At 43.1% G+C, this 18,150-nt stretch overlaps 1 protein-coding gene across 1 annotated transcript in view; it reads right to left on the bottom strand.

Moving 5' to 3' along the window:
* The window catches only part of lama4 (laminin, alpha 4), a 48,643-nt gene that overhangs the window by 10,159 nt on the left and 20,334 nt on the right, over positions 1-18,150 (bottom strand). Inside the window, exons 14-28 of the mRNA XM_088905411.1 lie at positions 16,564-16,680; positions 14,923-15,071; positions 11,854-11,995; positions 11,102-11,195; positions 10,772-10,888; positions 8,906-9,091; positions 8,119-8,258; positions 7,139-7,303; positions 5,779-5,924; positions 4,927-5,092; positions 4,056-4,189; positions 3,723-3,894; positions 3,068-3,199; positions 1,774-1,916; positions 602-731 (exon numbers count right to left, since the gene is read on the bottom strand). Of these exons, the coding sequence (XP_088761537.1) occupies positions 602-731; positions 1,774-1,916; positions 3,068-3,199; positions 3,723-3,894; positions 4,056-4,189; positions 4,927-5,092; positions 5,779-5,924; positions 7,139-7,303; positions 8,119-8,258; positions 8,906-9,091; positions 10,772-10,888; positions 11,102-11,195; positions 11,854-11,995; positions 14,923-15,071; positions 16,564-16,680 (2,133 nt within the window). The remainder of the gene's footprint in view (positions 1-601; positions 732-1,773; positions 1,917-3,067; positions 3,200-3,722; positions 3,895-4,055; positions 4,190-4,926; positions 5,093-5,778; positions 5,925-7,138; positions 7,304-8,118; positions 8,259-8,905; positions 9,092-10,771; positions 10,889-11,101; positions 11,196-11,853; positions 11,996-14,922; positions 15,072-16,563; positions 16,681-18,150) is intronic.

Here is an 18,150-nt window from a genome sequence, read left to right as displayed (position 1 = left end):
GTCTGTTTTTGTTTTATAGCTGTGTAGGACTCTGCTGTAAAACAAATTTCCCCCAGGGGAAAATAAAGCTTTAATTGAATTGAATTAATACATAATGGGGCATGCAGTTTAGGACTGAGAGGATATTTAGGACAACTGAAACAATATTTTTGTTCTTCCTTCGGTGCCGCGGAAGGACGTGCTCCGGGATAAAGGACCGAGCCGATTTCAGGAGAGTGGCGTTGCTTGATTTTATTATTGGGAACATTTGGTTAAGTATTCGGTGACCATGGTGTGCATCTGTTTTGTGTGTGTGTCTCTTGCGGAAACTTTTCCTCTAATAATATTTTAGTTCTCTGAAATTGTAAGCTACAATGGTGAGGTCTGACTCTCCTGTGCTGGCCTGTGGGTGCACTGGTGGTGCTGTGGGATACAAAGAACCTGTTATGTGTAGAAGATTCCTAGCTCCTTAAAATTTCTAGATAGTGTAGTTGGCTGCAAGTATTCTCCTAATTGTGGTGGTCACCTATGAGATCCCATATACTGTATATGTGTATGTGTGCAATATAGCTGTGACTCCTCATACGGTATATGCAACACTAATATTATTGGACACACGTACAAATAATTCCTCTGGACACCCATAGCTGATTCCAATGCTGCCTGGCTCCTCCAGCAAGTTGAAGTCCTTCTTCTGAAACTGGAAGCCTTTGAGACAACCTTTCAGGCCCACAAGCGCAGATAGTTCAGGTCTGGGGCAAGAATAGCAATCGAAGCAGAAACGTGAAGTGCAGCATAGAAATAACAAGCTGACATTTTGAAAGCAGTGTGTTAGACTGGGCTTCCTGCCACAGGCTTGCTTGGGAGAACTTGGCACACCGTTCTGAGTCCCGTGGAGTCATGTGACACTTTTCCCACATTAAGCCCAGCAAGCCCACGGGACAGATAGTGCTGAGTTCACCATGCCCTGATGACACTCGATGATCAGTTTGGTGCCACCACTCAGGCCATCCTGGCCATTGTTGGCTACACTCACATGACCAAGGATGGGCAACTGAACTCTGAACAAGTTCACCTTTACCACAGGTGACACTCAAGAGCACTGCTTCCCTAGCTTGATCAATCACTTCTACTCAAGTAATTTAAAAAGCCAAGTCAGAGAGTATCATGTCACGCAATCATTTTGTGCCACCAAGACAGCACGAGAAGCTACTTGTGACCGTTACGGTTCCGCACGGGCTCGTGCCCTCTGCCGCCCATTTTGTCCTGCAACACCTGGGGCGTGAACCTGGGTCTTCGGCGTAATGCAACAGGGAACCAGCTGCATGAGCTAAAGGAGACCTCCCCCAGCCCAGGCAGCTGAGGTCCCTGCTACGTGCAGGGAGGGCGATGACGTCACCGTGCCCGAACTAGCTCCGCTACATACTCTTCAGAGCGCTTGAAATTTTGCTCTTAGCACAAACCAAATTACTGGACACGTCCCTTCCCTTTGTCAGTTGTTCAATGCAATTAAAACTCATGACACAGCTAACCAGGCACAGGAAAACAGTTTCAGTTTTGTATATTGCTCTCGAAATACATTACCAAAATTTACAAAGGATTTTAATTGTGAAATGCTTTTCACTTGAAATATCATTAACACGGGTAAGTGAAAATAGTTCTAATGAAGCATGTACAGATAGATAGATACTTTATTGATCCCGTGAGGGAAATTGCAGGTGACAATAGAAAGTGTTGATCACTCTGCTCTCTGCTGAGTGGCTTTCTAAGATGCATAGTTTGAAAAAGGTATACCTGGACATTAAGATGCTGGAGGGAGCTCCTCCAATATAGATATCCGAGAAAGGCATTTGCTTCTGCTCACTCTCCATAGTTTTTATATGGCTTCTGTCCACCAGTAAAATGACTTTCTTTGACTGATGATAAATGACAGAAATCTGAAAGAGAACAGAGTGGTTTAATTCATTATGAAGCCACCATGCTATGCTATACATAGTACGTACATAGTACAGTCAATGGAACCATGACTTTGTGCAGTAGTTGTAGGAATCTATCCATCCATTTTCTAGCGGCTTTTTCAGGGCCATCCTGGACGGGACACCAGCCCATCGCAGGGCAGACACACAGACACAAACACACTCACACAGGACCAATTTTCCCAGAAGCCAATTAAGCAGCCGGTATGTTTATGAACTGTGGGAGGGAAGCGGAGCACCTGGAGGAATCCCACACGAACACACCCAATCCCAGGGCCCCAGGGCTCTGAGGCATTAGTTGTAGGCATTGCCATTCTAACTTAAAATGAAAGCGATACAACCTATATATTTAAGAGCAAGCAGTTTCAACATGAACCCAATCACCCGCATTAGGTTAGCAGGCAAGATCACAACAGCAGACTACAGCACCATGCTTTCAGTACATTAGTGCAAATACAAGTGGTGACGGTGCAGTGGTATGGCTGCACCCACTGCGGTCTTTTACCTCCAGGGTCTGCGGGTTCACTGCAGGCTTCGGGAGTCTACCTTTGTGGAGTCTCCACACTCTGGGTTTCCTCCAACCTGTTTCTCTCGATTTATTCAACCCCAAGCTGTGAGAATCTTATGAAGCATAGACTGTAATGGAGCTTGTGTGACAGAAGCTGTAAGAACTTCGTTTATTTTGGACATGTCTACGTTGGCATTATTCAGCTGCAGCGTGGCCTGAGGTGCTGGGGGCAGCTGTCTCAGGAGGTTGGGGTGCTACAGTCTGAGTGCTACAGACTGGTGTCCTGTCTGAGGGGAGAGCTCCTGTGTTCTTCCAGAACAGGCTCCTGCTTGTCTCAGCCCTCATCTGGATAAGCAGTGGACTGACAATGGATGGGTGGATGGATAAGTGATTCGGGATGGTTTAAGACCTCTAATTTATTATCATTCATTCTGATAGATCCTACATACAGTACAGTATGTACTGTACAATATTAACCTTTAAACACAAATGCATTACTTCAACGAGACTGAAGAAATTGCATAAAGCACTGAATATATGATACTTATGTCTTTATACAACACATGTGTCAAAATTACAACTTGGACATAATGTTCTAAATTACCTCGTGAGATCTTGCATCATTAATTCGCAGTTTTGTTGAGTTGCTTTCCAGGGTAACAGGACCCTTGCTGAACCCAAAGTCATAAACAAGGCTCAATAGGCCATCCTTTATCTCAAGTATGAAGGAATTGGTCTGGAAAAACAATGGGAGAGACTTGACATTGTTTTTTTAACAGTTGCCAGCTGTATTTCCTGGAGCTGCTTTTTAGCAGAGCCAGACTAAGGTCCTTACAGCCTCTCTAGCAGAAGCATTTTCATGGGTGTAGAGATTTCAATCGGTAGATGGGTGATCAAAATTATCTTGAATATTATTTTTCAGATAGCATATCCTTGCTTTACATATATTTATTCAAGATGAGATCTTTGTTACAGCTTGTATAATAAAAAAAAAACACTGTTAGATTTTTTTCTTATTTTTTCCATGAAACCTACTTTGCCTATTGGGCGATACAGTCCATTCTGTTAGTAAATACAGTAAATGTTAAATGTATAAGTATTTTTTTCAAAAGCAAAAAGTTTACAGTGAAGAGACATTCACAGGAAACTTTTATTTCATGAATTCCTTTCCTAAAACAGGCACAACCTTTCATCTCGATTTACATCCCATTACGTGACCATAGTAAAGATGAGAATAAAGTATCTGGCATTGCACTTACCCCATTGACCATCAACAAGAGAAGACCATTGTCCACCACGGTTCTCACTTCAAAGTCAAATCGTGTTACAGCTCCAAATTTTCCCCTTCTTCCAATATTGTTGATAAGAGCAAAGCCAGTTCCGTCAAAAAGGTAGCTGATTATTTTGCTCTGTGCAAAAGCGAGTTTGTTTCTGCCAGAACAGAAATGGAAAGAAAAGTACAGTAGGTATAATCAGTAGGAAGACAAGACAACTTCAGGGCTTTGTTTTCATAGATGGTGGTATAACTGAAGTTTTTTTTTTCCTCTGATGAAAGAACAGAGAAAGATCAAATGAAACGGTATCTGATTTACCTGGGACAAGGAGGCGTGGCTGTGGTGTCAATATTGTGTGTTTGCTTGAAGTGGTACAGGCTGATCACCTCATTGTTCATTGTGCCCAACTCAATGCATCCAACAAAAGCGGGAAGGTTCAGACTGGATGGCAGCTAAACACAGAGAAAGAAAAATTATCCATGCTTGCAGTTGTGAGTGAGGCAAATGTTGTGGCCGTTGAGGAAGATAACTGCTGAGAAGCAGTGATTGCAAGCTTTTAATTAATTAGAACCTTCTTGGGCACTGAAAATGCTGTGACTAGCCTGGAGCTTTCCTGAGAATACTGTAGGCTTTCTTTTGGCACACCATTAACCTATAAATTCCTCAAGAAAAGCAGAAAAACCTCACCTTTGATTCTAGTAAAATATGCTCAAAATAGACTGATCCTTTAACACACGGTATCAGAATCAGGCTGTACATACTGTGCTGTACATGTCTTTGATGTACAATATATACCACACAAATGTCTTGAAGTTACAGCAATTTTTTAAAAAGGAAGCAGCAAGAGTGAAATGTCCTAAGTACGTGTTTAAAGGATCCAATAAAATAACAGTCAGCTTTTTAGTGGAACAACATCTGCACAATTTAAAGTACAGTATTGCTTTATACAACCATATGCAACAGCATCAAAAAGATTTTAAAGATATTTGAAAAAGATGTTATCATTGTTGTTGTTGTTGTTGTTGTGTTGGTGGTGGTGGCAAATAATAAAGTGTGAAATTGTGTATGATGTGTGTGCCCCAATGCCAAGGCAGACCGACACTTGGGGACACAGAGGAGCCTTCTGTCCCGTGATTATATCTGGGTGTGAAGTGGCCCAGCCGCACTGCAGGTAGAGCAACAGTTGTACCCTGAAGTCTGGAGGAACGCCCCCGACAAAGAAGACCGTGTTGTCAGGGTCCAGGTCAAACAGAGACTCCACCCCAGGAGCTTCCCCCTTCTGAATGAACTTCTGCTCGGCCGTGCTCCTGACAGTGCTCGGTACAGTGAAGAACACCTTCCCATGTCTGCCGAGCCTGCCGGAAGACCAAGAGTGTTGTCACGATCCGTCAGAGTCACACCCTTATCAATCTGGCACCTCTTCTTGTTGACGAAGGGGGGTGTGTCCTAGAGTTACTTTGGTCTACCCAAGGCAAGAGTGAAAGAGAGAAGCTGGGGGTCTTAAAAATCTAGCACAGTACACAGAACTGCACTGGGAAGCTCTGGAGACGGACTTATACAGTACTTAACAAGAACAGCTAAAAACAACAGGACGCCATTCAGCCCAGCTACCTGTAGGTCATTTGATCATTAGTATCTCATTTATCCAAAATTCACGTCTGGTTATTTGTTGAAAGAAGCTAAGGAATTGGCTTGTTTCAAACTCCCACCACTGTTGGTGTAAAGATGTGCAGCCTGATCTTGGGTCTTAATTGCACTTCCCTGTCGATTTCACGTGTATCCCCTCGTTGGGCAAGAAAGATAAGATTAGCATTACATAAAGATACAGCATACTTAGCCTTGATCTTGAGTATTGAAGTTTCTGAACAGCCTTTTCAGTAATACCTTTCCCAGACGTTAAAAACAGCATAATAGCTATATACTGTATATTAGTCTTTTTTGGAACTATACCCATATATGCTTTACACAGACCTAGTGGAAATTCAATAAAAACAAAGATTTTACGGAATCTCTGGCACATGATAAATATCAATACATTTACCTTTCCACTTTCACAAGGTTGAAAGAAGGGGGCCAAGTACTGACAGGCTTTGAACTCAAGGGGATTTCGATATCACCACTTCCAAGATTGTAGATGTAGACCAGGTTATCGTTCTTGATAGCAAGGCCCATATAGTCCTTTCTTCCCTGTGAAAAGAAAAGGTAAGGGGCTTCAAGCATGAATTTTTCCTATGATTTGTTCATAGGTAACAGGATTGCAAGCATCGGGATGGAATATTTACTGATCTTCTTAAATTATGAATCCTATAATCTACAAAGAGGTCACTGAAATTTGAGTTTACAGTATGATTATTGGTATTTGTACCCCATGTTTATGCACAGTAATACATTTTTTTTACCATGACCAGTGTATTCTAACTAACACAAACTGCAGCAAATAACCTTAGAATTAGCTTGGAGAGGTATGAGTAATTAATTACAATGTATCCCAATTTCTTCCAGGGCTTGGGTTGCATTAGCTTCCAAACTCATAACAACACAACTCCCCTGCTCAGTCACATGCAGGCTTAGAATGCACTATTTGAACTGTTTCCTGCGATACACTGTGAAGCCTGCAGTGTGTCAGGAGATGAATGACTAGCAGGCAGGAGGTGTTGGAGGAGCATGTCTGCAGGTCCTCAAAGGTCAGGGTCTAAAGCTAATATTGCAATGTAATGGACAGCCTGCTTGACAATCTCCTCCTCATATGGGCTGTTCTGACCTGAGCTCACAGAGATTTATTTGATACGATCAATTACAAAATTGCCCAATTAATTTAAAGGTATGTTGGTGGGAGGCATGGTGGCACAATGGCTGGCATTGCTGCCTCACAGCGCTGGGGCCCTGGGTTCAATTCCAGAACTGGGGTTCTGCCCGTGGGGAGTTTGCATGTTCTCCCTGTGTTTGCGTGCTCCAGTTTCCTCCCTGTCCAAAGACATGCTGGTAGATGAATTGGCTCCTGGTGTGAGTGTTTGTGTCTGTATTTGTGTCAGCCCACTCTATGATGGACTGGTGTCCCATCCAGGGTGTACCCTGCCTTGCAACTGTTGCTTGCTGGGATAGGCTCCAGCTCCCCCGCAAGCCTGTATTGGTTAAAGGGGTTAAATGTTTATATATAATACATGTAAAATAAATTGGATTGAAAAAGATAAAAATGTAGATTAAAGAGGCAAAAATTAAGATTATTGCATTTGTTGAGAGGTACTGTCTCAAAGTCTTTGCATTGGGATACTTTTAAATGGGTTTCTAGATACCGTACAAAGAACATGTATTTGTTGCTTTACTGTGACTACACGTTGTGAAGGTCCATAATCAAGTGAAACTTTACAAGTCTGTAAAAGACCTTTTAAGTTGAGACTTACATTTTTATTACCCAGATAGAAGATGAATCTGTTTTGCACAGGCTCCCTTTCAGTTTCTATCTTCATGTATAAACTTATGGAAGTGACAGTCTTCAGCTCTTCAAGGTTTGTCTGAGGGTGGACTTCAACAGCTGTCTGACCATCAAACTTCATGGAGACCTGGACCTGATTTACAAAGAAGGAGAAAACATTGTAATGTTGGCAATGTTCTACAAAAGGCAATGGCTGTTTATCCCTAACTGCCAATTACCTTACAATATATCTGATTCAATATATATATTAAATTTAATTTCACGTCCACCAACAGTTGTCTCTTTATTAGCATGGTGACATTTACAAAGCCCACTACACTGAACTAATGGTGAAGACGGAGTGAAACCGTGTAACCGTTTTCAGAAGTAAATTTTAAAGTTTCCATGCACTCCGTGTAGACGATATAGCTTTTCAGGGGGTTGTAATAAAAACAAATAAAAATTCATTTCACACTGATTTTGGCTGTTGAGCCTTCTTCAGGTGCGTCAGCAGGCAAAACTTTGCCTTGCTTCCTTCGACTTTTCGGCGTGGAATTAACCTTTACTTGCTCCTTTGCAGCCAACACACGCTGACACAGCTCCTCACTCCAACATCTAGAATTGATCAGTGAGAATGTTTTGCTTTTGCTGTTTTGCAGCTGGGATATGATGCTGGCACGATGGTTAGCATTGATGTGTTGCTGCACTAGAGCCATAGGCTCAAGTCCAGACCTGGGCTACTATCCGTGTGGAGTTTCCATGTTCATGATCAGCTGGGTTTCCTCCAGGACCTCTGGATTTCTCCCACAGTCAAACGACAAGCCATTAGGTTAACTGGCTTCTGTAAAATTGGCCCTGGTGTGTGTGTGTGCGTGCCTTGCGATTAATTGTCGTCCTGTCCAGGGTGTATCCTGCTTCTTGGGATGTGCTCTGGGCCACGGAAAAGTGATGGGATGTTTTGTAGCTTACCTTTCTGGCTACACTCCTAGCTTGGGCAATGAGCTCTCTGATTCTCATGATGTTGGTGGAAATATTTTTCACGGGCTTTTTCTCTTCCACTACTCGCAGTTTATCCAGCAGTTCGGGGACTATCTCTGTTAGGCTTTCCACTACAATCAAGACGGCAGGTGAGCATGGGTTCCAATAAAGAAGAAGAAAAGCCTCAAACATGATTTACTCATTTTAAACTCCCAGATTGCTAAGAGAGAGTGAACAGCTCTTGATATTCAGAGACACTAATCTGATTTTTAGTGCACACTTCTACACAAGTACTCCTTTTCAGGAACAGCAGGAACAGTGACAGATCAAATAGTCAGAATTGTAACTTTTAGAATATATCTGTGATGTAATGAATCACAAACAGTGTTCCTCTGTCATGTGACAATATGATTCTATTATAATAGCAGAAGACAATTCAGGTATATTAGGTCAAAAGTTTTCTGTAATATCCGTCAAAACACTTCACGGAAATCTGTGAAAGTAAAAGCACACAAAAGTCTTTAATTTCTTTTGATATTTTCTACCTATACTGTAGTTTTCAATGAACAAATACAGAAAAGGTGAACTGATTATTCTTGTCAATAACATATCATCTATCCCCATTTTATCACTAATGACTTAAACCATAAAGAAAACTGTTTCTACTCATACAGTACATATTTTGTAGAGACGCAGTAGTACAATTAACTTATCTGTTACTTTTTACAACTAAGTCTTTGCCACAGTTACAAATATGGAGAATATAGAGGTACTTTACCTGCTTCCCCTGCTGTGTTCACTGCCAGCTTGTATGCAGAGGTGTCATATTCCGAATTGTTCAGGTTTCTCGCCCACTCCTGGACTTCAGCATTGACGGGACTGATACTCTGTAGGACCTGAGCTGTGTTGTTCAGGGTACTCTCCGCAACCCCTCTTGCAAACGTCAGGCGCTGTGCCGTATTAACTGTCATTAAAAAAAAAGTTTTGCTTCAGCTATAAAGTAATGCCACAGACATAACACCCTGGTTTCCAACGTGTACTGTACGCTTGTCTTACTCCTTTCCTGAAACGAGTGAGATGAAGCTCATTACAGTATGCCCGAGCATCTGAATTAAAAATTAAAACTGAGAAACTGCTGAAAGTTCAGTGTTGAACAACACGCCAGTTAAAGCTAAAAACCTTAAAGATTAATGGTAATGAAAATGAATGAAGGACGTCTCGTGCTCTTCGAGGAAGCTTTCACATGTGATGGTAATGTTTATATTATATATATTGCCAGCAGCCGTATCACCCTGCAACTCACAGCTGGCAGCCCACTGAAGCTCAGCAGGTTAGTACCTGGATGGGAGACCTGGGTGGGAGAAACTAAGGTTGCTGCTGGAAGAGGTGTTAGTGGGGCCAGTAGGGAGTGCTCACTATACAGTCTATGTGGGTCCTAATGCCACAGTATAGTGACGGGGACACTATACTGTAAACAGGCGCCGTCCTTCGGATGAGACATAAAACTGAGGTCCTGACTCACAGTGGTCATTAAAAATCCCAGGGTGTTTCTCAAAAAGAGTAGGGGTATAACCCTGGCGTCCTGGCCAAAATTTCCCATTGGCCTTTACCAATCATGGCCTCCTAATAATCCCCATCTATGAATTGGCTTCATTACTCTGCTCTCCTCCCCACTGAGAGCTGGTGTGTGGGGAGCGTTCTGGCGCACTATGGCTGCCGTCGCATCATCCAGGTGGGGCTGCACACTGGTGGGGGTGGAGGGGAGTCCCCATTACCTGTAAAGAGCTTTGAGTGGAGTGTCCAGAAAAAGTGCTATGTAAGTGTAATTATTATTATACTGATTCAGAACCTTAAAGAAGTGATTATGTTAATCCCATTGTGTTAATAGTGTCCTCTTTGAATAAATGTATACTTTGAAGATTTCCATTCTGGTGTAGATGTTCCTTTAATGTCCACATATACTGCATATGACCAATAATGTCCAAACATTTCCCTTCATTGCACTATGGGGAGAAAATATACAAGCTCCACACTGTAAGCACTCCAACCTTGGTTAAACTATTAGAACTTAGGTTCTAATGTAGTATTTAGAACCCAAGGCCCATGGCGTATGAGTGCTAATTGCTACACCCCTGTGGCACCTCTTAATTTTCCGCAGTACCCCCAACCCATTCTTATGAGCCCTGAATAGTAACACAATAATAATACTTCAGCCTACTGAGAAATTGAAGACAGTGGCAGTGCTGTTGCTTTTTGTAGTTATTCATTTTCAAAGAGCACATACTGTACATTTCGCAATGTGCTAACATATCCATGACAAATCTTGTAAAAACCATGACTCTAAGATAGACTGGTGTCCCACCCAGGGCTCTACCATGTGCCCTATGCTTCCAGGACAGGCTCTGGGCTGCTGGTGCCCTAGCCAGGAATAACAAGCTTTCTAATGATAGATGGATAATTTAATAGCTCATACAAGTTCGGAATCCTCTGGGATGAAAAACATTCTATAAATGCAAGGAACTTATTATATTTATAACACTTTTTCCAATTTTTCACTTCACTTTTTGTCACAAAACATAATAGCATAGTATTCCTGTAGTTGCTGGACAGCATTTGGAAGAAACTATAATCCAACACCCCTTACCTTTATCAATGGTATTGAGTCGACTTACAGCTTCTGACAGTTTTTGTCTAACTTCACTCATTGTCTCCTTTGTTTCATCTACATATTTCCTGTTGTCACTCAGCGAGGCTTCTGACTCTGAGAAAGCGATACATGTAAGAGGTATTTAATACAGACAACGGGGTGAGATAAAAAGAGCTAACAAAAACCAATCTTATGCTGTCACTTCAGCGAATAGGCACAAATGAAACATTCACTGTCTATTCAGGAATAATGATTTTAAATAAACATGCTTTAAAACAATAACGTAATCACCATGTGTATAACATAAAAGTCTAAAACGGAAATTACCATCTTGTCTTGTCTGTACGTCAGTGGCTCCTACAAAGACCTCATGGCTTTTTTGTTTATTGAAGCCGACCTCAGCTGTGATTCCCGATATTGCCTTTAAAACAGGGAAGATCATGTGAAGAAAAAGTACAACAACGTTCATGGCAGCAGCCTGCGACAGCTCCGGTCCTGATTCCTTCTTGCAGTATAGAAACCACAGAAACGCTCTGCTGAATGTAAAGGTGTCAAGGTGTACAGATCTGTTTTTGTTTGTGAGGAGCTGAGAAATGAAGCATGAACCCTGCTAGGACAGGGACATGAAGTAGTTTAAATGGAGTTTATAACGAAAGTTCGGGAGGGATGACAACAGCCAAGTTCAATTAGACTCTGTTGTCAGTAATACGTAGTCGCTCCTGACATGCTCTCCTCACCTAAAACATTAGAAATACTATAGCCCCCTTCTCTTCCTTACATGTCTTTCTGCCTCAGACCCCACCCCACCTCCCCCTCTGCAGCTGCCCCTGGGTCAGCCCTCACTCTGCAGGGGGGTCCCAGCCTCCTCGTCCTCTGGCCAGGAGGTCAGCCCTCGGCCAAGTGGGTTAAGACAAATCTTATTGACTGAAACACTTCATGATCCTTTCAGTATGATTGATTCTTCAGTGTTGTTATTCCTAGTGAAACAGTTTTACAGCATCTACTCTGAAGTCATTTCACATCCTGAAATACGTACTGTAGGTTAATAGAGACAGTGTTGGCAACCATCAGACACTTACATCATCAGCCCTCTGCGCAAAGTTAAGTGTAGTTTCTGCGGTAGCGTTTGCTTCCTCTATATACTTGACAATGTTTTCATACACATTGGAAGCGTTTACTGCTTTCTGAACAAACCCATTGGCATCGATGTTTTTCAGATTACTAAGGGAAAAAGAAAAAGAAACATACATTTTCCAATGCACCCATCTACATTTGAGGATGGCTAAGTGTTTGTGAGTGAAATACAGCCATTAGAAAATAAACTGGAGTAAAATATTACTGGTTCCTTTTTTTACCTGCCAGTTCATGAGACAAATACCTTTTGGAAAATGTTAGCCTTTGAGCCAAGCTGTTGCAACAGTTCCAAGTCTTTTAAGAAATCAAATAATAATTTCATGTACTGCACTCCACATCCTCTGCCGTTTTTGACTAGATTTAAATGTTCTTGTGTTTTTGTGTTTAGTGTTTCCACAATATTATTAATATAGGGAGATATATTTATATGCATCTATATGAGGAGACTCTCGCGGGTTCCCCTTTGCCAAGAGCAAAGCAGAGGTGCACCAGCTCACGTGAACGAGCCGATGGAAGGAATATAACTTCAGCACACGGAGCATCTGTGGGCTGGGAGCGAGGCTGGGCCACTGCCGACGACTGGCAGCTGGACGTCAGGACAGCTCACCTCAGCTTCGGCCGCCACCCAGGCTTTACGCTGCTCTCCGAACCCCTGTCCGTGGTTCGACCTGCAGGCGCATCTCAGTTTTCCGTGAGCGCGGCGGGCACTGTGGCCTGGGTTTTGACTGGCAGGCTCGTTCCCATTTTGCGGTCTCCAGTGTAATATGTGTCACGCAGTGACAAAATTTGGATGTCGGGCCACAGGTGTTGGGAACCATATTGATTTTGATGTATATATTGACTTTTATTGACTTATTAACCATATTTGACTAGAATGGCCAGTGTGTCCCTAAGGGGTTGATGTGTTTCTCTTCTTGTTCCTTGAGCTCCTCCTCTTGTCAAAGGTCCTCCTAGTGCAGCTGCCTGGGACACAGTTCAGAAGTTGCATGGGGTTGCATGACTGGCTTCCAACTGTGCCTGTGACCGAGAGGGAGGCTCCGGAACAAGGGGAAGAACAGACAGTGCATTTTTACTCCCGGCTTTTTTGCATTTAGTTGTTTTGTTAATTACTGTAGGCCCGAGCCCTTAGCTCTGCCCACACTCATGACAAAAACGCTAGTCATGACTGGAGGTATCGGACAGAGAAGAATTTGGTGGGACACAGACTGCCTCGCTGCACACAAGAGAGAACTTGGGCACCAGAGAAGAGACCTGTGAGGATAGGACTCAGAGAAACACAGTAGGGGGGGAGCAGAGAGGACCATATTGTTTGGGTCAGCCACAGTGGAAGAGGATGCCCAAGGCCACCTGAAGAACTACGCAGAGTTTCTTCGCTGTGGTGGAAGGAGGGCTGCCAGGTCACTGACTGGTGTGGGGTTTGGAGAACAGGAATGCTGGACTGCTCCTTTGGGACAGTGTCTTTCGGGTAAGTGGGGTCCCAGGAGTTCATACTGTATCGTCTGTGAGTGTGTGTCTCCTGTGTCATGGGTTCTCTGTGATAGTCAGAGTGTTAGACTGTAATAAAAAGAGAAACTGTAGAATTTAGGATAATTGTCTTTTCTGATCTGTGGATGCACTAGTTGCATGGGAAAAAGGGTTCTTGAACCCTTAAAATTGCTAGGCCAAGTAGTTGACTACAAAGTTTAAAAGATCAAAGTTGCAGGATTTAGGAGTCACCATCCGTGACAATATCTTCCTCCAGGATGGCCTTCTCCAGTGCACGGTCCCGATTTCTGGGCTCTGAGAGGGCACCCTAATGACAGCAGCTGGAAGGTGGCAGAGTCCAGAGGCAATGCTTCAAATTCAGCTCCCCGTTAGCTTCTGCACCCCTTCTATTTGGTGAGGTACATCACACTTCTGCCACAAAATATCCAAGGAGCTCCCTTTCCAGCCCCCTCCACTCAGGTAAATGTTGTCAGCAAAATACAGGCCGCTCTGTGCTGCACAAGACAGGTTCAAGGGCTTCGCAAAGGCCGCAGGACCAGGGTTGCTCTCTGTCTAAATCTAGGAGCATCTGCCCTGCAGACCTTCGTAACTCAACCCTCACGTGGACAGCGTATGTTACCGAGTCCCGCTGGTTCAGACTGATCCCAGAGTGCTGCAGGGGAGTGATGGTGGAGATCTTCACGGCTGTGCTGTGGGCGGACTCCCTCTGCGGAGTGGTGGCTGGTGTTCAGGTGCTCCCTGGTCCTGGCTTGCAAGCACGGATAGGAAATTGCTTACTGCCGGTCCAAGGCGTCCACTGGAGAAACCGCTGACCCCCCCTGGCCGCCATTCACTGATGCTCCAAGAGGTTGTACACTAGGAAAGGATCCTCTGTTTCCATCGCTGCTGCCAGTCTGTGCTTCCAGAGGCTGCTGTGTTCCTCTGTTGTTCCTGACTAGATCTTCTCTCACTTCGTTTCTCTGGAGCTCAGACAGAAGTGTCGCTGCCTCATTCCTCCTTTTTAGCACTACTCATTGTAGTAATTCAGTATTACACAACTTTTCAGATGACAGTATGTAATCACAGGACTTGTGTATGCTGAGTCTGTGGTCCTTCCTCACTTTACATTAGTTGTTGTGGTTGTTCGTGCCCACTGAGATGCCCATCCCATACCTCCCCACCCTCTCTCACCCTTCCCGCCACCCCTCTTCCTCAAGCCTTCGGGATGTAGAAGTAGAAATACTTCGCTACACTACTCAGTTACATTCTTTTCCCGAGATCTGTACCTTGTTTAAGTTTCACATTTTCAGGATACTCTGACTTTTACTCAGGCACGTTAGTTTAGAAAAGACGGTATTTTTACTCCACGATATTTCCCAGAAATTTCCCTCTGGGGCAGTGACATTTACACGGGCTGGGATTTTGATTGGGTAGAGCACCAATCACTACTCAGGTGTGTGAATTGGACCACAGTCCCGAGCCCAATGCATTTTTCCACTTAGTCGCGATTTGCGATTTTTCAAAACGGAGAGAAAGGGAACAGAGCTCACTATTCCAGCTCCAGAGCCAGCCTCTGCAGCTCACTGGCGTGCTCCGCGGCCCGGTGCACCAGGTCTCCCTCCACCCTGGAGAGATTGTCCGCCTTCTGCTTCAGGAGTCCGCCCGCCCCGTCCACTGCGGCGTGGAACTCGGACACGTTCTGGGCGGAGCAAAATCAGACACACATCACGTCACATCACTGCTGCTGTTCCACATGCCATGTACGGTTAGCATGAGCATTTCAGCTGAGAATTCCAAAAAAAACCCAACAACTGCTTCAGTAAGGAAGCATTGCTGCCACTAAAGGAAAATAAGATCGGCCCCTTATCTCGTAATTATAAGATAGCAGTGATTACTTCAGTGTATGTGCAACCTGTTACGTTGTGCGCTGAACGCTTGTACTGTAGACGCTACCGTGAGCTTGGCTGGCACTTTCGGTTTAATGATCGTGTCAGTGTCCAACACTGCAGGATTTGTACGGATTTACTTTAGACTGGGGTTTAATCCTAATGAAATCGTGCAATTATTAGCGAGTATGAACAGAATCATTAAAATGTAACGCGTTCGGCCGACATGCAAGCCAGCTTGCCAGCGCGATGACGTCAGCCCCCTTCCCTGTGAATAGCAGGGACCTCAGCCACCGGGCTGAGGAGAGATCTCCCTTTAGCTCAGCTGGCTGGGTCCATGTTGAGTGATGCCGGAGGCCTGGGTTTGAGTACCCAGCGGTGGGGGACTGACCTGAAGTGGGAGTGGTGAGGGTGCACACCCACGTGAACCTGAAAGTGCTACAATAAGCATGAGGACCAGTTTTGTGGGATTTAGAGATCAAGGCAATGATGGTTCCGTTAAGAACAGTTGTATATGCAATCAGTTCCACTGCTTAAAACTGAGTCCGCATGTAGCGATATAGGTATTATATGACAGTTGCGCTATTGTGTGATCACATAAAGTATGTGAGAATTATGAGTTAACTTTGTCGTAATCAAGAGATAAGGGCGAGGATTTTTTTTCCTTGGTGGCAGCAATGCGCTTCTGTATTTCAGAACTGGGTGCAGAACACATTTTTGCTTTTTCACACTATTATCTCATTATATACCCCACACTGCTGTGCTACAGTCTTACAGGCTATACTGTACGTTAAGATTTGTATGTTTTGAGCATCAAACATTTTCTCAATTTTCTACCATTACTGATACCGTTAATCAGATTGGGTCAGAAAAAAAATAGCCATCTGGGCACACCTGAGATCAGATTGATCAGAATTTTCAGAAACAAACCACAGCAGCTCAAGGTGAGTTACACAAGGTGAAGTGTTGTAATACCATTGACTAATTGTGTTGATACCAACTCGCTGTCAGGTGTCCCTCGTCACATTGTTGGTTTAAAACAAAAAGGCAGCAAAGTCAATATAAAAAATACAAAAATCTTTAATCGCAGCAGGTTTAATCTTACCACTGAGAATGTGGAATAAATGTGGACATGTTACTCTCCAATGTGTTCCCCGGCCCTCCTACAACATTACAGTGCTGCTATCCTTGCAAGGGAAAGATGCATAAAATACTGAAAACGGGTGCTAATAATTGTGGCATTTGATTAAAAAAAATAAATGCATTCATTTTCAGAAATGTGTAATTTTGGTTGATTCCATTTACCTTTATGAGAGTGTCCAACTCGGCAGCAATGAGACCTGTATCAGTGATCACATCTCCCGCCAGCTGTAGGGCCTCATTCACGATGCCATAATTTTCCATCAGAGCGTCCCGCAAATTCTGAAAAACACCATGGTCAGTTTTTGTTTTGGATATTGTGCCATTATCTTTTTAATAAGAGGGCTGAACGGCATACAGTAAAAACAGAACTTTACAAATTCTTGGATAGGTTACAGCAGGGAGCTGCATCAGCATGCGTAGGCTGCAAAGGAACAAGTAAAGGTTTATTCCATGCTGAAAACAGAAGAAAATAATTTACACCTGAAGAAGGCTCCACAGCCAAAACGTTGTGTTTCTTTTCTTCTCTTTTCAGCAGGGAAGAAACCTTTGCTTATTCCTTTCCAGATTCTTGGATGCAGCGTCTCCTTTTTCTTACCGCTAGAGGCCGCTATTGTCTTAAACTTTAACTTAAGTGCTCCGGCAAATCAATGTAATATAAGTCCATAGGCTGGCGATGCAATAATAAAAAGTGTCTTTCTATACTGTGTATCTGTTGCAATAATGAAGATACATTTTACTGTTAATACTATGCACGGCTTTTCAGAGGCAGAAAGCAGCTCTCTATGCTATGAAGTCTTGCAGGCCCATCAGATTAAACAGTTGTAGGAGCCACACCTATTGAAAACGGCCAACAGCCTCACTGATGACTCCTGCTTGTGCAGGAACCTCACTTCAGCTCAGGTTAAAAACATCCTGAAAACAAATGCTATACAGGCAGTACAGTAGGTAAAACGTGTATTGTGTTTAATATTGTAATATTTCAGCATCAGCTGCTGAGCAACAGACATCAGTATAGAGATTTCCTAACTTCAGCTCTACTAAAAAGAGGTCAGAAAGCTGGACAGGTAGATGGACAGACAGAAAATGTCATTCTTAGATTAGTTATCCAGTGCATTACTAGCTGTAAGTCAACAATTAAGACATACACCAAAGCAACGTTTATAGCCATTTGCATTTCCTGAATCAGAAAGAGAAATGAATAAAAAAATTCTGATTGAGGAAACATGATACTGTACAAGCTATCCAGCCATGTTGTTGAAACGCATGCACATTTACAGTAATTAAAAGTGCCCTCTTTGTGTTTGTAAGCATACTCATATTCTTATTTTTTTAGATCCAGGTGTTTTTATTATTAAAAGCAGTGCAGTCCTCTTTGCAGGAAAGTGAATGTTTTATGAACATTGCCCAACACCTGTTAATTTATACCTCCCATAACTATTTTAGCATTCGTACAGTTTAAGTTATTGTTTTGTCACACCATATTGGTTTGGGGCAAATGGAGGACAAAAAGGAGTGTTTTATATACAGTAAGAATAGAACAATTGCCAGTTGCATTTATAGAGAGTCAGTTCCATTGGTGAGTAATATTCAGGTTAATAAAAATAAAAATAATTAAAAAATGTCCAAATGACAAAGATGAGGCGCTGATAACTCTTTTTCAGCAGAGTGGTAACACTGCCAAGTATGGAAGGACTTTCAATGAGAAACCTGTTTTGTTTAAAAGGCATGTCAATCAATTAATTTATAAAA

Source organism: Atractosteus spatula, chromosome 2, assembly GCF_055471065.1.
Source record: "Atractosteus spatula isolate fAtrSpa1 chromosome 2, fAtrSpa1.hap1, whole genome shotgun sequence".
NCBI lineage: Eukaryota > Metazoa > Chordata > Actinopteri > Semionotiformes > Lepisosteidae > Atractosteus > Atractosteus spatula.
The sequence above is the reverse complement of the archived record's forward strand: the minus strand, read 5'-3'. Positions and strand labels throughout refer to the sequence as shown.